The sequence below is a fragment of the Gossypium hirsutum genome, chromosome D09, assembly GCF_007990345.1.
Source record: "Gossypium hirsutum isolate 1008001.06 chromosome D09, Gossypium_hirsutum_v2.1, whole genome shotgun sequence".
Lineage (NCBI taxonomy): Eukaryota > Viridiplantae > Streptophyta > Magnoliopsida > Malvales > Malvaceae > Gossypium > Gossypium hirsutum.
In genome coordinates this window covers 50,542,998-50,563,069 of record NC_053445.1, presented here as the reverse complement: position 1 = coordinate 50,563,069, position 20,072 = coordinate 50,542,998, and the positions used below count along the sequence as shown (strand labels likewise).

Here is a 20,072-nt window from a genome sequence, read left to right as displayed (position 1 = left end):
CTCCAATCAATTTGCTTAATTCTTGTTTTTTCTTCTTGAGTTTGAGCTTAATTTTCTTCATTAAAAAAACAACCGCATGCATTTGCAAGTGTTAGGAAATCTAGTTTATACATCAATAATTTATTTTATACAAAATTTGACACATTCCTATGTTCAATTTCTTTTATTGTTATTTTTCCACGTTAAATTCAGTATTATTTTTTAATTCGATTGAGTATTAATTTGATTAGCATTGATATTGTTGTTAATGCAAGAGGATGTAGGTTCGAGTATTGAAACGCATTATCTTCCTATTTAAGGGTTAACGAGGGACTATGAATAAGCAAATATGGTAAAAACGAGATTAATATTTTAAATTTATATAGATTTTATTATATCACGTTTTCAATCTAAAATTACCATGTCTATACATGGCCTTCAAATTTATGTTTCATTTTAGAAAAAGTTGGATTTAGGAATGAAAGATGTGAATAATTTCACCTACTATAATTAATTTTTCTCTCAAATTCCTCAACTAATATAACCAAGTATGGATAAAGTCTTAACCCCAACAATTCTATCTATCCTTTATTTTATTTGACTTTTCCACCATCCTTGAGCTTACATGCTCCTATTAGTTTAGGTTAGGTCCACCATAATACCAGTTGTTTTTCTCTCCCAATTTCTCCTGACAAATACAAATTACGAAATGAGCACATTTCCTTGTTTCCTTTTAATTTACAAAAGCTATAATTAGGGTTACAAAATATAGTAAGTGCACATGGTTTATATTTGGTTCTATTCTCATGCATCAGCTAGTGAAAGCCTAATGACCAACACCCATTCCCTTACGTATTAGCTTAATGACTAATGCCCATTCCCATTGATGTCAAATGTTTGGGTTCCACTCTTTCTTACGTTTTACTCTACAGCGGGTATGGTCTCAACCATTCATACCATGTATTAAATTGTACTTACATTTAAATTTTCTACTCGGAAAAGAAAAATGGTCACCTCTTTTATTGGTATTCCCATGTTTCTAATTTATTATTTCATTCAGAATAAATATTTAATTTATACATAAATTTTGGTCCAATATATTAATCTTGATTTGATACAATTATACACATGAATTTTAAATTTGAATTAATATGTATACATAAAATCTTGATTTTAGTTCAATTCCATACAATTAAAGAAATAATTGTATACATTTATTTTCATATCAGATTAATATAATTATTTGTCAATGTATTATTTATATAATAAAGTAAAATCACATAACCTTATTTTAGTTGTTAATCTCGGAGAATTGGTTTTCTTTTAACAAATTAAAAGAATCATAATTCTTAAAACCAAATATAAATCTGCTTTCATACTTTCAATTTTCTATTTTTTCATAAGATCAAATAGATCCTAAGTTCCGAGCTAAGTAAATTTCAGATGAATTCCATTAGAGATGTTAATTTTCTGAGCACATTGACTGAATTAAGATTCAACACTTCGATCACCATTAAGACTTTGGCAAAACCCATCAAGCACATCTACAATTCGATGGCATAATTCCCACCTTATAAATAAGAACTAAAGACTGATCCATGGCTGAAAATAACCTAACATGCATGTAACGTCAACCGTGTTGCAATCAGATGCGAAGATAGGAAACCAATGACAGAAGTATTCAACGGATAAGCCGTTTGGTCAAATTGGTAAATTACCGGACATTCTCTGACAGGCATTAACGGTATAACGGCAAACAACAAATTATATTATGCAGTTGAAATCGGATGCTAAAATGACCAACCTGAAAAGGGTGTACGCAAAAAAATGTAAAAGGCTAATAGTCGTTTGCTCAAATGATAAGACTACTGGACTCTTAGTTCTAGTAAAATCATGATCAAATCCCGAAAAACGTTAAATATCAAAAAACAGAAACTAGAAAACAGAAATGTTTCTCAAGCAAAGAAGGAAAAACACCGAGATAACATACGAACATATATAGCATAGCATCTACCTGAAACGATTGGGGGAATAAAATTATGAGCAACTCAAAAACACATTATGGAAGTGCACTGAAACGTAACCAGTATGTTTCAATCATCTTTGAATCAATATTTGATAGGAGCAATAACTTCCAACTGGGCACCAAGCTTCTCCTCAGCAACCTTCTCGGCTTTAACCCTAAGTTTAGTGAGTTGCTTTCTTCTCTCATATGCCACTTGAGCTCTTTCCTTCCTCTTCCTCTCGAGCTCCTGGAGAGAAGAATAGGTCAGCCGTGAGTAACAAGATGTTATAAACTCAAAGGCCCAGGGTGTAGATACTTGTATATGTTACCAAAAAGGTTAAAACAGTTCAAAATCACACAACAAATAACAAGCCTAATTCATCCAAGCAAATAACATTTATGGAAATAATGACATGAACTTGAGGATATGACAGTGAAAATATAAGAAAAATATCCTAGAAAAAGTTGGCCAATGCCAGCCTGTCAGATACGCATGCTAGAGTAAGACATTTCATACTAGAACCTGAGCAACATAGGCTGAGAATACAAAACATAAAAATGATGTTTTCTTTTCCTTCCATGTAAGAATTTTTTTTAAAAACTTTTTCCGAGTTTTACTAATCAGAAAATTATTCTATTGGCACCACACTAAAAATAAGCTTCAAGCACTGATAAATTTTAAACAAAAACAAGCCAACATCAATATTCAATGCCTTGCATATAAGGAAAGTAAGGAAGAACAGATCATAAATGAATATATATATGCACACATGCACACACACGTGCATGAATATATAAATAGTTCCAAAGTAAAAGTCAAGCAAAAAGCATTGAAAGACAAGTTGTATTTGAACAGGGTAACTAATCTTCACCTTGATGGTGTCATAATGGTTCCATCCAACCTCAGAGGAAAGCTTGCCCAACAAGCAGTACTTGTGTCCTTTCTGAAGCCTCAAAACCCTAATTTAAAAACCAAAAGAGGAACAAAAACATTAAACATAACTCGCCATTGAAGCAATTAAATTCTAAACTATGTGAAAGAAGTAAACGACGGCTTCAAAACTGACTTGAGAGCATCAGGAATAACCATCCTCTTTGTCTTATCATATGGAGCTGGAATCCCCTCATAAGCCTTCAATCGAGCAAGAGCAGCTGCCCCACGCTTGGTCTTGTGGGGAATCATGCTTTAACCAAAACAGATATCAATAATCAAAAGGAAAGTTAAAGTTCACTATAATTCAAGTCAAAGCAAAGCAGTGTTTATACTTTATAAACCGTACATATTAAAAGCAAAATACCCTTCTTCAGCAGCATAAAATTCATAGATACTTGTAGCTTATAGTATTCACTAAATTCAGCAATCATATTCTCAAGCAAAACTCATAAGTTCTTTTTCCTTTCTTTCCTATATTTTCCTAAGAACCAAACAACAACGAGAACACAGAAAATTCATCCAAAACTCTACAATGAAAAAAATCCAATGACCAAATAATAGAACTAATCTTCACAATAAAACCTTCATTAAAGAAACCCAAAAGAGAGAAGGGAGTTAAAAAGAGAAATTACCCACGAATGGTACGCCAGAGGATCTTAGCAGGAGCACGAAAATGGATGGGGCCATGAGAAGGCTTAGTGTTCATCCGCTTCCTCAAGAACCTCATGTACTTCATCTTCTGCCTCACTAAACCACCCGACATACAAATCTCTTCGCATCGAACAACCACTACTTTTTGGCCATTCAACAACTCCTTGGCCAAAATGGAAGCCAACCTTCCTAGCATGTGATGCCTTGCATCCACAACCACTCTCTTGGCGCAGATCCCTGACCCTGAAACCATCTTGTTTATCTTTTTTGGTTGGTTGATCGCTTAGGCCTGCTGCTGCTGATGCTATTCTAACAAAAATATATCGATTCCTGACTAGGGTTTTTAGGGTTCGGCTTTCATTTTTTATCTTAGATTGGGTTGGGTTTTAGGTTTTTATTTATATAAAATGGCTTAAATCCAAAATCATAATTTCACGGCCCATTTACTCAATTTTACAAACCATTTTCAACTTAGAAAAAAAATCCTTTTCTTTTTCTTTCTGTTTTTTTTTGGAAGCTTTATATTTTAGGATAAATCTTACAAATAATCGAATATGAAAAATGACCATTACTCATAAATATAAAAAAACCTTTGAATTTAATTTAGTAATTATCAACTCGAAATAGTCCAATCAAAGCAAAAAAGTAGAAAGTCGAAATTCAAATATTTTAATGCCATCGAAAACTTAGGGAACCTAATTAGAAAAACCCAATTCCAATTTAAGCACAGATGATTATGGTTTTAAAACCAAACCAATCCACTCATCTATTTTCAATTAAACAAGTTATTAAAAGTTTATAAAAATGAAAATTTTATATATTAAAAAATTATAAAATCCAATTCAATTGATTTAACCTTCTTTATTTTTATTCCGATCCATAACTCTTCACGGTCCAACCAATTTAATCTCTGTTCAGACCAACATGACCCAGTGATTCGGTTTCAACGACTACGCAAATAATAAAATCAGACATCGTTTGATGAACCGAGGGAGCAAATCTTAGTTTTTTGCAGCTAAACCCTAAAATGATTGCTGAAACCAAACCTTGAAAAGGGAATAACGGTTGAACATGTATAAATGTATACAACTATCTTTCCAAAGGAATAAAAACATAAGATAAAAAGGGAACAATCAACAATGGGACCAACATCCTTTAAAACGCACACTCATGCCTGAAAAGGGAAATTAAGTTCAACCCTAACCCAAGTAAAACATATCCTCGTGGAATTAAGAATGATGTAATCTAAACTCAGAATGTCCCTAAGTTGAGGATGGGAATCGAGCATCAGTTCTCCTAGTTTCACTCTAGGTTGAACAGCCATGATGTCAAAAGGCACTGCTCAAGTATAAAAGTATTCTTGGCCCTGTTTCAGTTCCAGGATTGGGTAAAATCAGGATGAGTACTCGAATGGCTGAGGCGGCTGAGGTTCATCATCAACGGCCATGGCTGATGAACTCTGTTGTCCTGCAGCTGCTGTTGATCCACCTGCCGGGGATGCCGTGGATGTGGGTGCATCTGTTAGAGAGAGCACCTCCGGTTCATTAGGGCACAGGTCTCTGAGAAGAACGAATCCGGATGGTGCCAACTTCACAGGCACATATCGACTGTCTTCTAAAAACTTGATGAACTTCTCCTGAGCAGGAACCACTCTTGCTGGGTTGGTCAAAATCTCAAATGATGGCTCAGGCTCGGATTTCTTCTCTGGAGGGCTATCAACCTGTCCAATATTAAAGAATCAATGACAGAAGGTTAGCATACAGAAGTTTCGGTTTATTGTCACCTGGTCTGATATCAAACTAGCATCATAATATTAGCAACAATGCACTTCATTTCGTCCCTTGTTCTTAGAGTTGTAACGAAATTTAGGTCCAACTGCAACAGAATCTAATTACGAGTTACAGTAAATCCTAATATTCTGAAACTATAAATTAAATCCTCAAGTAACTGAAATGATGGCCAGTCCACTATAAATTCTATAATATAAAAATCATTCGAGACGAAAGATTTAAAAAGTCTCAAATGGATAGTATAGATATAGCCACAGAATTAAGGATAACTTCACAAATCTTACCTGCATGGCTTCTCCATCCTTCTCACTAGATGATTTCCCTTTTCCAGTATTAGCAGCAGCAGAAGACTCTGCTCCAGTTGATTTCTCAGCATTTGCCTTCTGTTCTGCCTCTTTCTTAGCCCTAGCTTTAGCCTTAGCCGAAGTTGATAGGACAGCAGTTGGAAGTTTAACAGCAGATGTGGTGGTGGGCACAGTAGTTGGTTTTGGATACTCAAAAAGCGAAGGTTTTGCATGTGATAAGAACTCAAATTTTGGAACCTTCAGGTCATAGTTCAGTCCAATAAAAGCCGTAGGTGAAAATGACAAGCTCACAAAATAAATGAGAGGATACCAATACCAAAATTGGCTAAAAACTGCAAGACCAACAACTGCAGTGACTTTGTCATGCTTTGTCTTGGAAAGCAATCTTATGGTTACATTCCTCCCACCAGCATCAAGGATCCCAGAGGCTAGGATTGCTCCCATCTTGCTCATCGTGTCTTCGTGTTTATCAAGTATTATCTTTTCTAATTGTCGCCTAGATTAAGGAGATGAAAAGAAGTCAGATAACGCACATATACGTACAATAGTTGCACATCGAGAAGGCAGGAAGAAAAATAACAAGATAGAATAACAGCATGCCTGAATGTTCCGACACGAGAATCACTGGCTTCATTGGTCTGGACCATGACCATAGCCATTGCAATGAGGGCACCTTGGCGAACAAAATCAACAACATCTGATGTTAAGGGTTCTAGCAATGATATGGCCTCACTCAATCCTGTGCCAGCACATGAAATGCCCACTGCAAGTGCCGCACCGTATCTAACATGTGGGTTGTATGATTCAGATAGTAAGGAGACAATTCGAGGAGTCTGCAGAATTAAACATGCAAAACAATGAGATCTTCAGAAATTCTTATAGCCCAATGACAAATTGCAAAGATACACTAGAGTTAGAAAAACATGGGGTAAAAGGGGAAATAAATATCGATCATACCACACCAACACAAATGAGGTAAAGCAGCACATACCTGCTCTGGCTCCGAGTAAAGGACAAACCCCAGAGCTAAAACAGCAGTTCTCCTAACATCATCACTCACATCTGATACAGCGAAGTGCAACAGCTGACGAATGGCCTTGTTGTTAGCAGTTCCCCTATAGGCCAATGCTAGTGCATACATACCACCATAACGTAGTATAGGATCTTGATCCCGAGCCATCTGCTCAATTAATGTATCCGCTTCTTCTTCCCTTCCATAAACTGTAAGAGCTATCCCTAATGCTAAACCCCTGAGAACGTATGGGAACAACACATGTAAAGACCGCTAGCACAATAAAATCCACCTCAATACCAAGAGCACAAAAGTCTAACCTTACCTGATAATTTTCTCATGTTGTGTTTCATGTGCATAAGCAAGCATCTCGCTTGCCTTCTCACTTGCAGTTCCAACCATAAGCAAACCCATACTGATGCCAGCAGCTTCACCAGCGACAGCACTGTCAGTATAAAGCACAGTTTTGATGTCATCGTATATTTCTTCGTCAGCAGTCCCCAGAGCTGCCAAACCAAGACCTAAGCATGCTCCATGTTGGATAACCTGCATAAGTACCCCATATTGACTTCAGACTTACTCAAGGGTAATGCTATTTTGTCCAACAATTGGACGGTCCAACTACAATGGGATCGAGCTTAATAAATTGACAAGCATGTACTCTTGTGAGTAGATGGAAAGTTGGCACTTAAAATTTTCTCTTTACTTAAAGATCTATGGGTAATAAAAAGAGAAACTATTAGAGACCAAGAGAATCATATACCTCAACATTCGTGCCGCGTAAGCTATCACGAAGGAATTGCTTAATGCCCTCACCGTGGTTGGCATGAATGAGACCTAAAGCGTATAAAGCCCCACCTTCAGAGTATGGACTACCACCACCACCAGCCCCACCTTGGGGCAGGTAGGGAGCCATCAGAGACCTCCCCTGCTGCAGATGTCCTCTGTGAATAACACCAAGCCCAGCAGTTGCACTGAATTTAGCCCAATTGGTGGCTCTACTCAGCCAGTCCTGATGATCAGAGCCTCAAGGTTAAGTACACCCAATACATACAATAGTCTAAAAGAGTGAAAGAAAAGATGAGGCCAGAAAAACGCCTTACCAAATTGTCCCTCAGGAAAGTATCAACAGTTGTTCCAGCATGCATTATCGCATTAGCATAGATTGTGGCACTGTGACAAACGCTATTCCTCATTTCAACAGATTGCTTTATTGTCTTCAAAATCAGTAGATCAGATCTAAGACGAGACAAATGCAAACTATTCAACAGCTTGTAATGTAAATATAAAAAAGAAACGTGATAATTTAGTTCCACTGGAAGATAGCACAAAAAACATTGATGCCTCACTTGTTATAACTGAACAAAAACTGCAGAGTCAATTGTATGGATGTCTCTCCAAACAAAATTCCTTTGATTTTTGTCAGCCTCTCAGCATACATAACTTCTTTAGGATCTGCCTCATGAACACTTTTTGTAACAGCAGAAGATTCATCTGTCATCTGAACATCCTCTGGAGCAGTAGAATTTTCATTTTGAGCAGTAGCAGGATCACTGTAGCCTGGCTGTACGGATTCTGAAGGCAGAGATTTGAGAGCTGAAAGGCGATCTCTTACATTTAAGAGAAAAGCCTGGTGCTCATTCTCCACAAGATCAAACGCAATTTGGAAAGCCAAAAGAGCATCCTCCTTATTTTCAGAACGAAGAAGTCTCTCCAATATGTTTGCAACACCTCCAGGTTCATCCAAGAACATGAGGCACTGACAAATGCTCAAATAATCGGGAGAAGGAAGCTTTTCATAAACTTTAACAAGAAGCCGAAGCACCTGCATGAATCAAAGAATACAGGCATTAAGGATCTTGCAGAATTTGCTAGGTTGCACCAAATTCCAAGAAAAGAGCAACTAATAAGGCAATATTAATTGTTCTAATAATATTGTCAAAAGAAAAAGGTGGCCATGCAATTTATACAAAATACAGATGTTCTATGAACTACTAAACTTCTTACCTCTTGTCGATATTCTCGGCGATACACAAACGAATGAGAGACATTAATGGAATATGCTAAGGTCCCATGAACATTGTCACTCCTTGTTATTGCTTCCTCAAGTTTATCCAGTCTCCGGCACTCAATTGCAATTCCCATGGCTTGTTGGTATTTTCCATCCATGATACACCTAAATGAAAAAAATAGTAAGACAGCAAAACTAACTCCAAAATATGTCATCGGATAAGAAAGAAAGCTCTACATACTTATCCAGCATTCTCTCTACAATTGCCTCCAACCTAGGGTCAACCATTGCTGCTTCATTACTTGATTCTGCTGCCTTTGACCGAAGGCTGACATACTCATCTATTGCCTTGGCTAAAATTAAGAGCACAAAAATCAGCTGCTTGGAATACCCAATTTAAAACAAATGAAATAAATATAATCAACACTAAATGAATGTTGAGACTAGCCAGATAAATAAAATGCAGTGAAATACAACCACAACCAACATGCTAACAAATTTCAATTAATCAACCTGCTGTTAGTGATCACAAGATATAGCAAATGAATTGAAGTTCTTACAAAGAAGAGTATGAATATAATCAGAATCCTCGGAAACATCAAAAAGGGGACCGGCTCCAAGAGCATAAGACAATGAATCATTGAGTTCACCCAAGTAATAAAAGACCTGAAGAAAATTAGAATATCCCTTAAATATGTGAAAAGTCAACAAAGTCAAAATCAAATAAAAAAATAAGAGAGAAAGCATAAACTTCTATTACTTCTCATCTACAAATTTAAAAGCAATGCTAATAATGTTCCACAAATATAACCGCAGCGTTGTTTTGACAATTATATATTAACATTATACCACTTTTTTCTGTTAGTTTACAGAAGTGGAACATTTTTTGGGGGTCACTAATATTTGCAAAATCAGCAACGTTGAGTAGGAAAACTTGTCCAGGAAAAGCAAAAGATGCAAATCAAGGAGTGCAGATTTTTCCCCTTTACTAGAAGAACCCAAGTGGTTTAATTTCCAGAAATCATGCTACTACAAGCATTTGGTCACCAACATGAACATGCATACAGACAGATAGACAAGAGAAAGACCTTCGAGACAAGCAAAGCAGCAAGTTGTCTCAGATGCTGGCCAAATTCCTCATCTTCATACAAGCTTTCTCTGAAAAACACGGGAATATGATCAGTATTCACATCCAAAACTCATGAAGTGCACTATTTTTGAACCAGAAACACTCCCATTGCAGAATGCAGGCTACATAACTTCTACAAAACTATGAACGGAATTTTCCAAATAAAGTGAACAAATGACTCATAATCCAGTGGAAATTTTCAAAAATCATCGTCCCCATTGTTTGTATTCACTCAAAAGTTCAATGTCCTAAGTGATCAAACTATTACCCACATTGCAAAATAGTTGCATTCAATTCTTCCTAATTTGAACTTACTTGTGCAGAACATATAGCTTGACTAAAGCAATGGATTACTAAATGCCCAGAAAGGCCACAATTTAGTTGAATCCAAATTTCACCTTTTCCAGCTAAACCAAAAAAATTAAACATGCGAAATCTCCACAAACAAGTAAACCAACCCAAGCTCAATCAAAAATTGAATTTTACCCACTTAACTTACTAAATTCAAACTAAATTTCGGTATTTTCTAGAGTAACTAAATCAAAACATCAAAAAGAACTTTCTTCACTTCTGTTCATTCAATTTTCCCACCTAACAATCAGATCAAAACAACCAAAGCCTAAACCCTAGCTAAACAAAGAAAAATACAGCAGAAAAAAACTCGAGACTTACATGATAGGAACGCTGGTGGAGATCTCAGGCCAAAATTGGTCAACGAAGCTAATCAAATTAGAAAGGGCATGATATTTTAACTGAGGGTGGCTCTCGTTAAGCATCGCCAGCAACCCTCCAGCTGAACTAACCATCGTCGCCGCAGCAGCCGCCATTTTTATCCTTCCACAAAATAAAATAAAAAAACCCAAACTTTCTTTTTTTTTTTTTGGAGGGGTTTCGCCAATAAAAGAATAAAAAGAAGGGGTAAATTGGAGAGTTTAGCTTTCGTATCTCGTCAGTAGAAGAGAGCCGGCGACGATTCGGAGACGAACGCCGAGGATGAAGCGATGACGGAGAAAGAAAGCAATGGAAAATACTCGCTTAGGTTTAGGAAGAAAAAACTGGAAATTTTAGGAGCAATTTTTTTCCCCTGAATCTGATCGAAGAGGGAAATAAGAATACACATTTGTCTTGAAGGAAAAGAAATCGATTTTTGCAACTTTTAAGTTTTAAACATTAGCCTCGGAAGTTTTTCTTTTTACACAATTAAGTCCTTTGTAAATTAAGTCCTTTTACACAATGGCCAGTTGTCAGTCTAACAAGCTTGGCATATTGTACGAGGCTTTTGGCAATCAAATGTTGTGCTTGACAGTTGTTTTTGCTTATATTTTCAGCATAACAAATGTTTTCAATAAGAATAGACAGAAAAAACTCACGATAAAATTGAGACAATATTTTTGTTGTTGAAGAAGTCATACTCCCACTTAATACATTAAGGGGTTAATTATGTGTTTTTCTTGTTTCCAATCAACAACGCTAATCTTGTTCCTTTTTCTGGTAAATCTGAGGAATGTAAAATCAACTCAATTATTCTTACCTTCCTCTTATGCGATATGGTATACATACAACACAAGTATGGAGTGCAAAATAGACTTTGATGAGTACTTCTATTATGGAAGTCAAGTTTATTTATTGCTTTGAGACCATCTTAAACAAAGTACAGTTGAAGCGTGTTTTTATATATATATTAGGGTTTCTTAATTCTGTCTAAGCCATAAACTACAAATACTGCGATGATTTAGTTATTATTTTTTTTTACTAGAAATAATGAAAGTGGTGAAAAGAACGAAGTGATAATTGATCACATTAACATCGAATTAATGATTACTGATCCTTTAACAAAAGACATGTTAATGAGCTTTAACGACTATGTAGCACAGACAATGTTTAGTTGAACGCTGTTCTCTCCATGCACGTTAATCTTAAGAATAACAAACATAATGTGAGCTACAATAAATATAGAGTTTATACTGTAAGTTGCAGTGGACAATCGTTGATGAAACAAAATGCATTGTAAGATATAGAAAATAATGTTGAATCTTAATCACTCCAATCATTAATTTACTTCATAATTGGAAAGGTATTAATCTTTAAATTTTGCCACTAATAGAAAGCCCATCCAAACTTTTTAAGTGTCTTCATAAATCCTTAAAATCTACTTAAAAATGTCGAGTTTCATTGAATTGTGCTTTGAATAAAAGATATCATGTTCAATTATAAGTTTTGTATTAATAAATTTGTTTATTATAAAGAAATATTAATGTCCCAAGTTTTTAGTCGAAATATATATATATATATATTTTTGAAAAAATTATGCTCAAGAATTTGTGAAATATATCATTTAAGCGGGTTATTAAAAATATAGAAGCACCAATACACGTCGAATAAAAATAAAGAGTGAACTTTCTTTCAATGGTAGACATCAAAATTCTATTATGTTTTTATTTAAAATTGCTTATCTATTTTTATATAAAAATTATTTAAAATTATATAATATCATTCATAGATATTTATGGTACATAATTTTTTTCATACACAAAAGATTATTTAAATTTAAATTTTCGGTATCTAACTCGACACTACATCTTCAATGAAACCCATCACGTACAATTACACACATTCGAATCTCTAATCTTGCCCAATTCCACATTTGAAAATTTAATTTCTAATTATTTTCGATTCTTCCTTTATTTGTAGAATTTAATTTTATTTTGTAATTAATCGCATGGAAAAAAATCCAACCACAATAAAATTGCGTCGGTTTCATTCGCAAATTATTGCAAATATGACTTGTCCTGCCCTGTTTGTTTCTCCCACATTTATTATTACCAGGTCACTACTAAAAACTGCCCACTTGTTCTCTCTCAAATCTCTCTTTCCCAGTATTTTTCACTCCTTTATTACATATATATTTGCTCTTGCTTATAAACCTGCGATGTTGAGAGAGAAAGAGGGGTTAAAGTATTCAACCGCAAAAGAAGCAAAAAGAAAAATGGGTGGTGATGGAAAGGTGTTCACTTTGGCTCAAGTCTCTGAGCACAACACCCCCAAAGATTGTTGGCTCATCATCAATGACAAGGTCTTCTTTTCTGATCTCCCTGTTTTTCATTATGATGGCTTAATGTGTTTGATCATGCAATTATGATCTCCAAAACCAAAAGCTCTTCTCTGTATATGCACCTATGTCGTGAAACTTGACCTCAGGTTTTAGTGTCTTTAAAAGAAAACAAGACCCTTATCTGCTGCAATCAAAGATGAGTTCAATCCAAAGTGACAAACTTCCATACTTTTGTCTATAGTAATAGATTTCACAATATGTTTGAAGAGCACGATTTATTCATATTAGTGTCGGCCTCATTCGTGCAACAGGTTTACGATGTGACAAAGTATTTGAAAGACCATCCTGGTGGCGACGAAGTGTTGTTATCAGCAACAGGTACAAACTTTGGGTCTATTTTCATCTGACTTTCGCTATCATTATGTATACTGCCTAAGATACTTGGATGACGTGTCGGAGCAATGAAGTATTGTGCAAAGAGGTTGATATGGTTTTACTGCCTGTATATGTTACAGGGAAGTATGCCACTGATGATTTTGAGGATGTTGGACACAGTGATAGCGCACGAGACATGCTGGATCAATACTATGTCGGAGAGATCGACATCTCAACCATCCCTACGAAGACGACATATAAACCCCCGAACAGTAATCAAGACAAGTAGTTCGAGTTCATCATCAAGCTCCTTCAGTTCTTAGTTCCCCTTGCCATCTTGTGTTTAGCCGTCGGTATTCATCTCTACCCCCAATCGTCTTAAAAAGTCTGGAAAAACTCGGGTTTCATTTATGCTTATCTTCTATGAAAAGGCTCAAATAATCTTAAATTTGGTTGTATAATTTTATGGACCTGCATGTTTGTAACCCTGATTTTAAAGACAACAATTGAAGTCCATTCTGTTGAGTATGAACAATCCATAAAGCTGAAAATATGATGCTTACAATAGAGCATAGCAAATAGGAAAAAGATTAAAACATACCCCTTTGTATCATGTAATAATATCTGTCCTCCATTTTTGAGCATCTATAACCCGTTTAAATTGACAATTCTCCCAAGAAACAAAGTTAAAAAGTGCAGAATGGACATGATAATGAAATACAAGAACCTTCCAATGCATTACCAATAAGAAAAGCTTATCCCCACCAGTACCAGAAATACCATCAACCATTTTATACATGAGAGGTTTAATGGAAGCAGTCAGTCATGACTCGATGAAACATCGTTTCTGCTCATACTCACGGGCTGCATCTGTTGGGAAGAAACCGAACAACCGAAACAAAGCGAAAGCACAACCGGTGTTCTTTCTCTCCTTATAACTCCTGTCAAAAATTATGGCAAGCACAATAGCACAAGATATGTTCTCTAGCAACCTTAATCAACCACAAATCAACTAATGCAACCACAACAAAAATAAATAGAGACACCGATATTTTTACGTGGAAAACCCCTCTAAATTAAGGGTAAAAACCACGGGACTTTAGAGTCCGATAAAGAGCTCCACTATCATCAAATGTTCGGCTACAAGATCACAATATCAAGCCTACAACAAGCATTCAACTCCGACAAGGCTAACAATATGTAATCTTTAGCAAAAGAGAGAAAAATGAGAGAACATCACCAAAAAACGCAGCTGCTGAAAAATGGGTATTTCCGACGCTAAAAGACTCGGATGAAAAATCCGACCGTACAAAGTCAAGAACACCTTATCGCCTAGCTGCTGTCCAAAAATCAGCTCAATCGAACCACGGATGGACCTTCGATCGAGGAGTTGATCGCTGCTGCACCAAGCTTCAATCTCACTCTCTGTTTTTCTCTCTGGATGTAATTGAGAATTTTTCTCTCAATTAAGAATGCTGCCCACTCCCACGTTAAAAGGCCAAAAAATTGGCTTTTGACAAAACCAAAAAAAGGCAAAACATTGTGGCAGAAAATATGGGTTTTTCCCACATAGTGGGACCTATACCCAACAAATCTCCCCCTCCAACTATGTGGGGAATGCCTCCATGCCGGAGGTCAAACAACATGCTTCAAACTTTCCTCTTGGTAAGGCCTTCGTCAACATATCAGCACCATTATCATTAGTGTGTATCTTCTCAAGCTCTAACAGCTTAGCTTCAAGAACATCTCGTATCCAATGGTACCTCACATCAATATGCTTAGATCTAGCATGAAAAGTTGAGTTCTTACCAAGATGAATAGCACTCTGGCTATCACAGTACAGGACATACTTCTCCTGAGTAAAACCAAGCTCATGCACAAACTTCTTCATCCAAAGCATCTCCTTACACGCTTCGGTTGCTGCAATGAACTCTGATTCGGTGGTGGACAATGCAACACACTTTTGCAGTCTCGATTGCCATGCCACAGCTCCCCCTGCATAAGTGATTAAGTAACCTGAAGTAGATCTCCTCGAGTCAATGTCTCCGGCCATGTCTGAATCTGTATACCCAACAAGAACAGGTTTCTCATTGCCGAAACAAAGTTTCATGTTGGAAGTGCCACGAAGATATCTCATAATCCACTTCACTGCATTCCAATGCTCTCTGCCTGGATTAGAAAGAAACCGACTAACTGTACCAACGGCATAAGCCAAGTCTGGTCTCGTGCAAACCATTGCGTACATCAAACTACCTGTAACACCCCTTACCCGAGACCGTTTCTGGAGTCGAGCATGAGGCATTACTTGGCTTATCTTACCAGTTCGGAGCATAAAAACTAGGTTTGAAAATTTATTTCATTATTCGCAGCAAATCTGTCTAGTCGCGCAGCAGTTACTAAATTAATTATAACTTGAGCTAAAGAACTCGAAATTTAATCCCGTAAATTTTCCCTGAAACTAGACTCATATATCTACTCACCATAAAATTTTTAGAATTTTTTGTTCAGCAAATTAGTACAGTTTATTAGTTAAAGTCTCCCCTGTGTCACCACCAGACTGCCCTGACCTCTAGTCACTAAAAATAAGTTTTCTCGCTATAGGATTTTCATATGAAGTTCTTACTTGTTTCTATAGAAAATAGACTCATTAAGGAATCTAAGCATGTAAATTTCAACTCATAACCATTTTTGTACAATTTGTAATTATTTTCTAAACTCAGATTAGGGGACTCCAAAAATAGTTCTGACCCTATCTTACTAAAATTCACATATCTTAAAATATAAATTTCTTTTCCTACACCGTTATTTTTCCATGAAAATAGACTCAACAAGCTTTAATTCCATATATCATTCACCCTCTAATTCATTTTATACTATCTTGGGTGATTTTTCAAATTCACGTCACTGTGCTGCCTGAATTCTGTTTTTTTTTGCAAAATTTTATCCTTTTATGATTTCCATGCATAATTTATCACCTAATCTTTCATAACAACAAACACCTTCATCCTTAATCATTTTAATAACCATACATCATCAACTACTTACACATCACTCATTATTCATATTATACCAAAAGTAGCTAAGTTTCTATACATGCCATACCCAAAACAAAACGTCTAGTTATACCGAGTTATTTCTTTGATAGTGTGATCGGCCTCCGACGTTTCCTTCGATCCCCGAGTGACTAGATAAGTACTTTAAGAAGAAGAAAATAAAGAGATTAAGCACTAGGCTTAGTAAGCTTACAAGCAAATAAATCACAACATTCAACATAATGGATAATTATGCATAATATCATCTAACATCATAAATTTCTTTACTTCTCAATTTCTATCTTCTTCTTTATTCCCTTACCTTCTTTCTTACCTGACCTTTCCGTTTCATAAATATAATCTACTTTTCCCTTGCTGTTAATTCACTGTAATTTAACTCGTACCCTGACCCGTTGAACCACTCGGAATACTAAGGATACTAGGGTCGTTCCTGTCTATCAATATCCTGCCAATGCCATGTCTTTAACATGGACTTACATGAATTATTCCTGTCTCCAATGCCATATATAATATGGACTTACATGGCTCAATCCTGTCTCCAAAGCCATATTTCTAATATGGACTTACATGGCTCATTTCTGTTCTGTCCTGTCAACCCTAATATCCTAACATTCCTAGGGTTCAACCGGAGCTTTCTAACACTTTTCCTCTGTCACTTCACCTTAAATTCGACTTTAAATATTTTCATAACATAAATATATAAATGCTGGAAATTGACAATAATAATGTAAAATAAAAGAATATTGCATTTATTTACTGTAAACTTACCTTGATACAAAATGTGACTAAACTTTACAATTTAGTCCTTTACTTTTTCTTTTCCCCGATCTACTCCCGAATTTCGTTCTTCTTGATCTATAATAGAAATTTTAACTTATTTAATATTCACATTTATTAAAACAGTCCTTGACCCAAACTTTTGTAAAATTATATTTTTACCCCTAAACTTTCACATATTTGCACTTTTACCCCAAGGCTCGTAAATTAAACTTCATCCTATTTTCTTATGTTTTATGACATGCTGATCATTTTTCCCTTCTATGGCAATATCAAAATCACACTCTAACATATACTTATGACTATTGGTATTTTTTCCAATTTAAGCCCTTTTACTCGTTTTCACTTAAACCGAGTAGCATAAGTTGTTTAACATAATTTAAAACCTCATATTCTATCATAAAACACCAAAATACACAATTTCAGCCATGGGTATTTTCCAAATGTGAACCCTAGGCTGAATTATTGCTAGAATAAGCTTAATCAAGTTACCGGACTTCAAAAACGTAAAGATCATTAAAACGGGCTGGAATCACTTACTATGAAGCTTGAAAGTTGAAGAAACCCCAGCTATGGAGGAGAGCAAAAATCGGCAGAAACTAATTGAGAAGATGACCATTTTTGTGTTATTTTTCCCTATTTAATTCATTTAATATCCAAATGACCAAATTACCCCTCCTTACTAAACTTTCAAAAATTCCTTCCATGTCCTAATTTTTGTCCATGAACTTAAAATTGGTCAAATTGTTATTTAAACCCTCCTAATTAATATTCCAAAGTAATTTCATACTAAAAACTTCTAGAATGCAAGTTTTGCAAATTATTCAATTTAGTCCCTAACCTCAACTTAAGCACTTTATGCATGGAATTTCATCACGAAATTTTCACACAATCATGCAATCATACCATGAACCTTAAAATAATAATAAAATAAATTTTCTACCTCGGATTTGTGGTTTCGCAACCACTATTCCGTTTAGGCCCTATTTTGGGATGTTACATTCTCCCCCCTTTTAGGGATTTTCGTCCCGAAAATCTTACCTGTGAAGAGATTTGGGTACTGTTTTCGCATATCCTCTTCGGGTTCCCATGTAGCCTCATCTACCCCGTGTCTATTCCATAGTACTTTCACAAGTGCAATACTTTTATTCCTTAATTGCTTTACCTCTCGAGCTAGAATCTTTACCGGTTCTTCACCGTAAGTCATGTCTGGCTGAATCTCAACCTCTGTCTGAGAAATCACATGTGATGGATCTGAACGATAACGACGTAGCATAGACACATGAAATACATTATGAATCTTCTCTAACTCAATCGGCAAAGCTAACCGATATGCTAATGGTCCGACTCTCTCAATTACTTCAAACGGTCCAATAAAACGTGGACTTAGTTGCCTTTCTTGCCAAATCTGAGAACTTTCTTCCACGGGGATACTTTCAAAAAAACTTTGTCACCAACTTGATATTCGATCTCTTTTCTTTTTAAATCTGCATACGACTTCTGCTTGTCTGAAGCTGCTTTTAAACAATTTCTGATAACTTTCACTTTTTCTTCTGTTCTTTAACTAGATCAACCCCGTAAATCTGGCTTTCTTTAAGCTCTGTCCAATATAAAGGTGTACGGCATTTACGTCCATACAAAGCTTCATAAGGTGTCATTTTCAAACTTGACTGGTAACTATTATTATAGGCAAACTCTACCAATGGTAAGTATTTTCCCAACTACCTTGAAATTCTAATACACAACATCTAAGCATATCTTCAAGTACCTGAATAACTCTCTCTGACTGACCGTCGGTTTGAGGATGGAAAGCTGTACTAAAACTCAACTTTGTGCCCAAAACCTCTTGTATTTCTTCCAAACCGTGAAGTAAATCTTGGATCTCTGTCTGAAATGATCGATAATGTACCCCATGTAGCTGACTATCTCTGAAATATACAACTCGCCAACTTGTCAAGTGAATAATCCATACGAACTGGGATAAAATGAGCCGACTTCGTTAACTTATCAATCACAACCCATACTGCATCTTCTTTCTCGGTGTAAACGGTAATCCTGTCACAAAATCCATAGTAACTCGATCCCATTTCCATTTCGGAACTAGCACAGGCTGCAATAATCCTGAGGGTACCTGATGTTCGGCCTTTACCTATTGACAAATCAAGCATCTAGAAACAAACTCTGAAATATCTCTTTTCATTCCTACCCATCAATACAATTTTTTAAATCATTATACATTTTTGTACTGCCTGGATGAATAGATAAAGGACTGCTATGTGCTTCCTGTAAAATCTTCCGAATAAGCTCATCATTCTTTGGTACACAAATTCTGTCTCTAAACATCAAACAACCATCAGAACCAATCCAGAAATCTGATTCTATGCCTGACTCACATTGAGCTCTTTTAGCTTGTAACTCATTATCATTTTTCTGAGCTTCACAAATCTCTTCAAGAAATACCGGTTTAGCTCTCAATTCAGCTAAAATAGAACCATCATCTGACATGGCTAAATTGGTATTCAAAGCTCGCATGTAAATAAAAGTTTCCTACTTAAAGCGTCAGCAACTACATTTGCCTTACCTGGGTGATAATCAATCACTAACTCATAATCTTTAAGCAATTCCAACCATCTTCTTTGCCTCAAATTCAAATCTTTTTGAGTCATCAAGTATTTCAAGCTTTTATGATCGGTAAATATCCGTCACCTTTCACCATACAAATAATGTCTCCAAATCTTCAATGCAAATACAATAGCAACTAGCTCTAAATCACGTGTCGGATAATTTTTCTCATGTGGCTTCAATTGTCTAGAGGCATAAGCAATTGCCTTTCCTTCCTGCATGAGTATACAACCGAGCCCATTCAAGGATGCATCACTGTAAATCACAAATTCTTTACCGGTTCCGGCTGTACTAAGATAGGAGCTTCCGTCAACAATGCCTTTACTTGTCAAACTTTGTTGGCACTTCTCAGTCCATTCAAACTTAACATCCTTCAG

At 35.9% G+C, this 20,072-nt stretch overlaps 2 protein-coding genes and 1 pseudogene across 2 annotated transcripts; 1 reads left to right on the top strand and 2 right to left on the bottom strand.

Moving 5' to 3' along the window:
- Window positions 1–1,873: 1,873 nt before the first annotated feature.
- On the bottom strand, window positions 1,874–3,940 carry LOC107890486 (60S ribosomal protein L13a-4). The gene is made up of 4 exons (XM_016814937.2): window positions 3,551–3,940; window positions 3,052–3,168; window positions 2,857–2,944; window positions 1,874–2,231 (listed from the first exon to the last, which is right to left on the bottom strand). Exons 1-4 carry the CDS (start codon window positions 3,820–3,822, stop codon window positions 2,088–2,090), a joined length of 621 nt encoding a protein of 206 aa, XP_016670426.1. The 5' UTR covers window positions 3,823–3,940; the 3' UTR covers window positions 1,874–2,087.
- A 676-nt stretch (window positions 3,941–4,616) lies between these two features.
- LOC107890485 (26S proteasome non-ATPase regulatory subunit 1 homolog A) lies at window positions 4,617–11,009 on the bottom strand. Its single transcript, XM_016814936.2, has 13 exons — window positions 10,489–11,009; window positions 9,776–9,845; window positions 9,248–9,353; window positions 8,929–9,040; window positions 8,684–8,852; window positions 8,026–8,501; window positions 7,780–7,915; window positions 7,440–7,688; window positions 7,002–7,222; window positions 6,656–6,914; window positions 6,265–6,497; window positions 5,644–6,160; window positions 4,617–5,289 (listed from the first exon to the last, which is right to left on the bottom strand). The coding sequence occupies exons 1-13, from the start codon at window positions 10,641–10,643 to the stop codon at window positions 4,963–4,965; spliced, it is 3,030 nt and encodes a 1,009-aa protein (XP_016670425.1). The 5' UTR covers window positions 10,644–11,009; the 3' UTR covers window positions 4,617–4,962.
- Window positions 11,010–12,636: 1,627 nt separating this feature from the next.
- LOC107892818 (cytochrome b5-like) lies at window positions 12,637–14,719 on the top strand (annotated as a pseudogene).
- The last annotated feature ends 5,353 nt before the right edge of the window (window positions 14,720–20,072 follow it).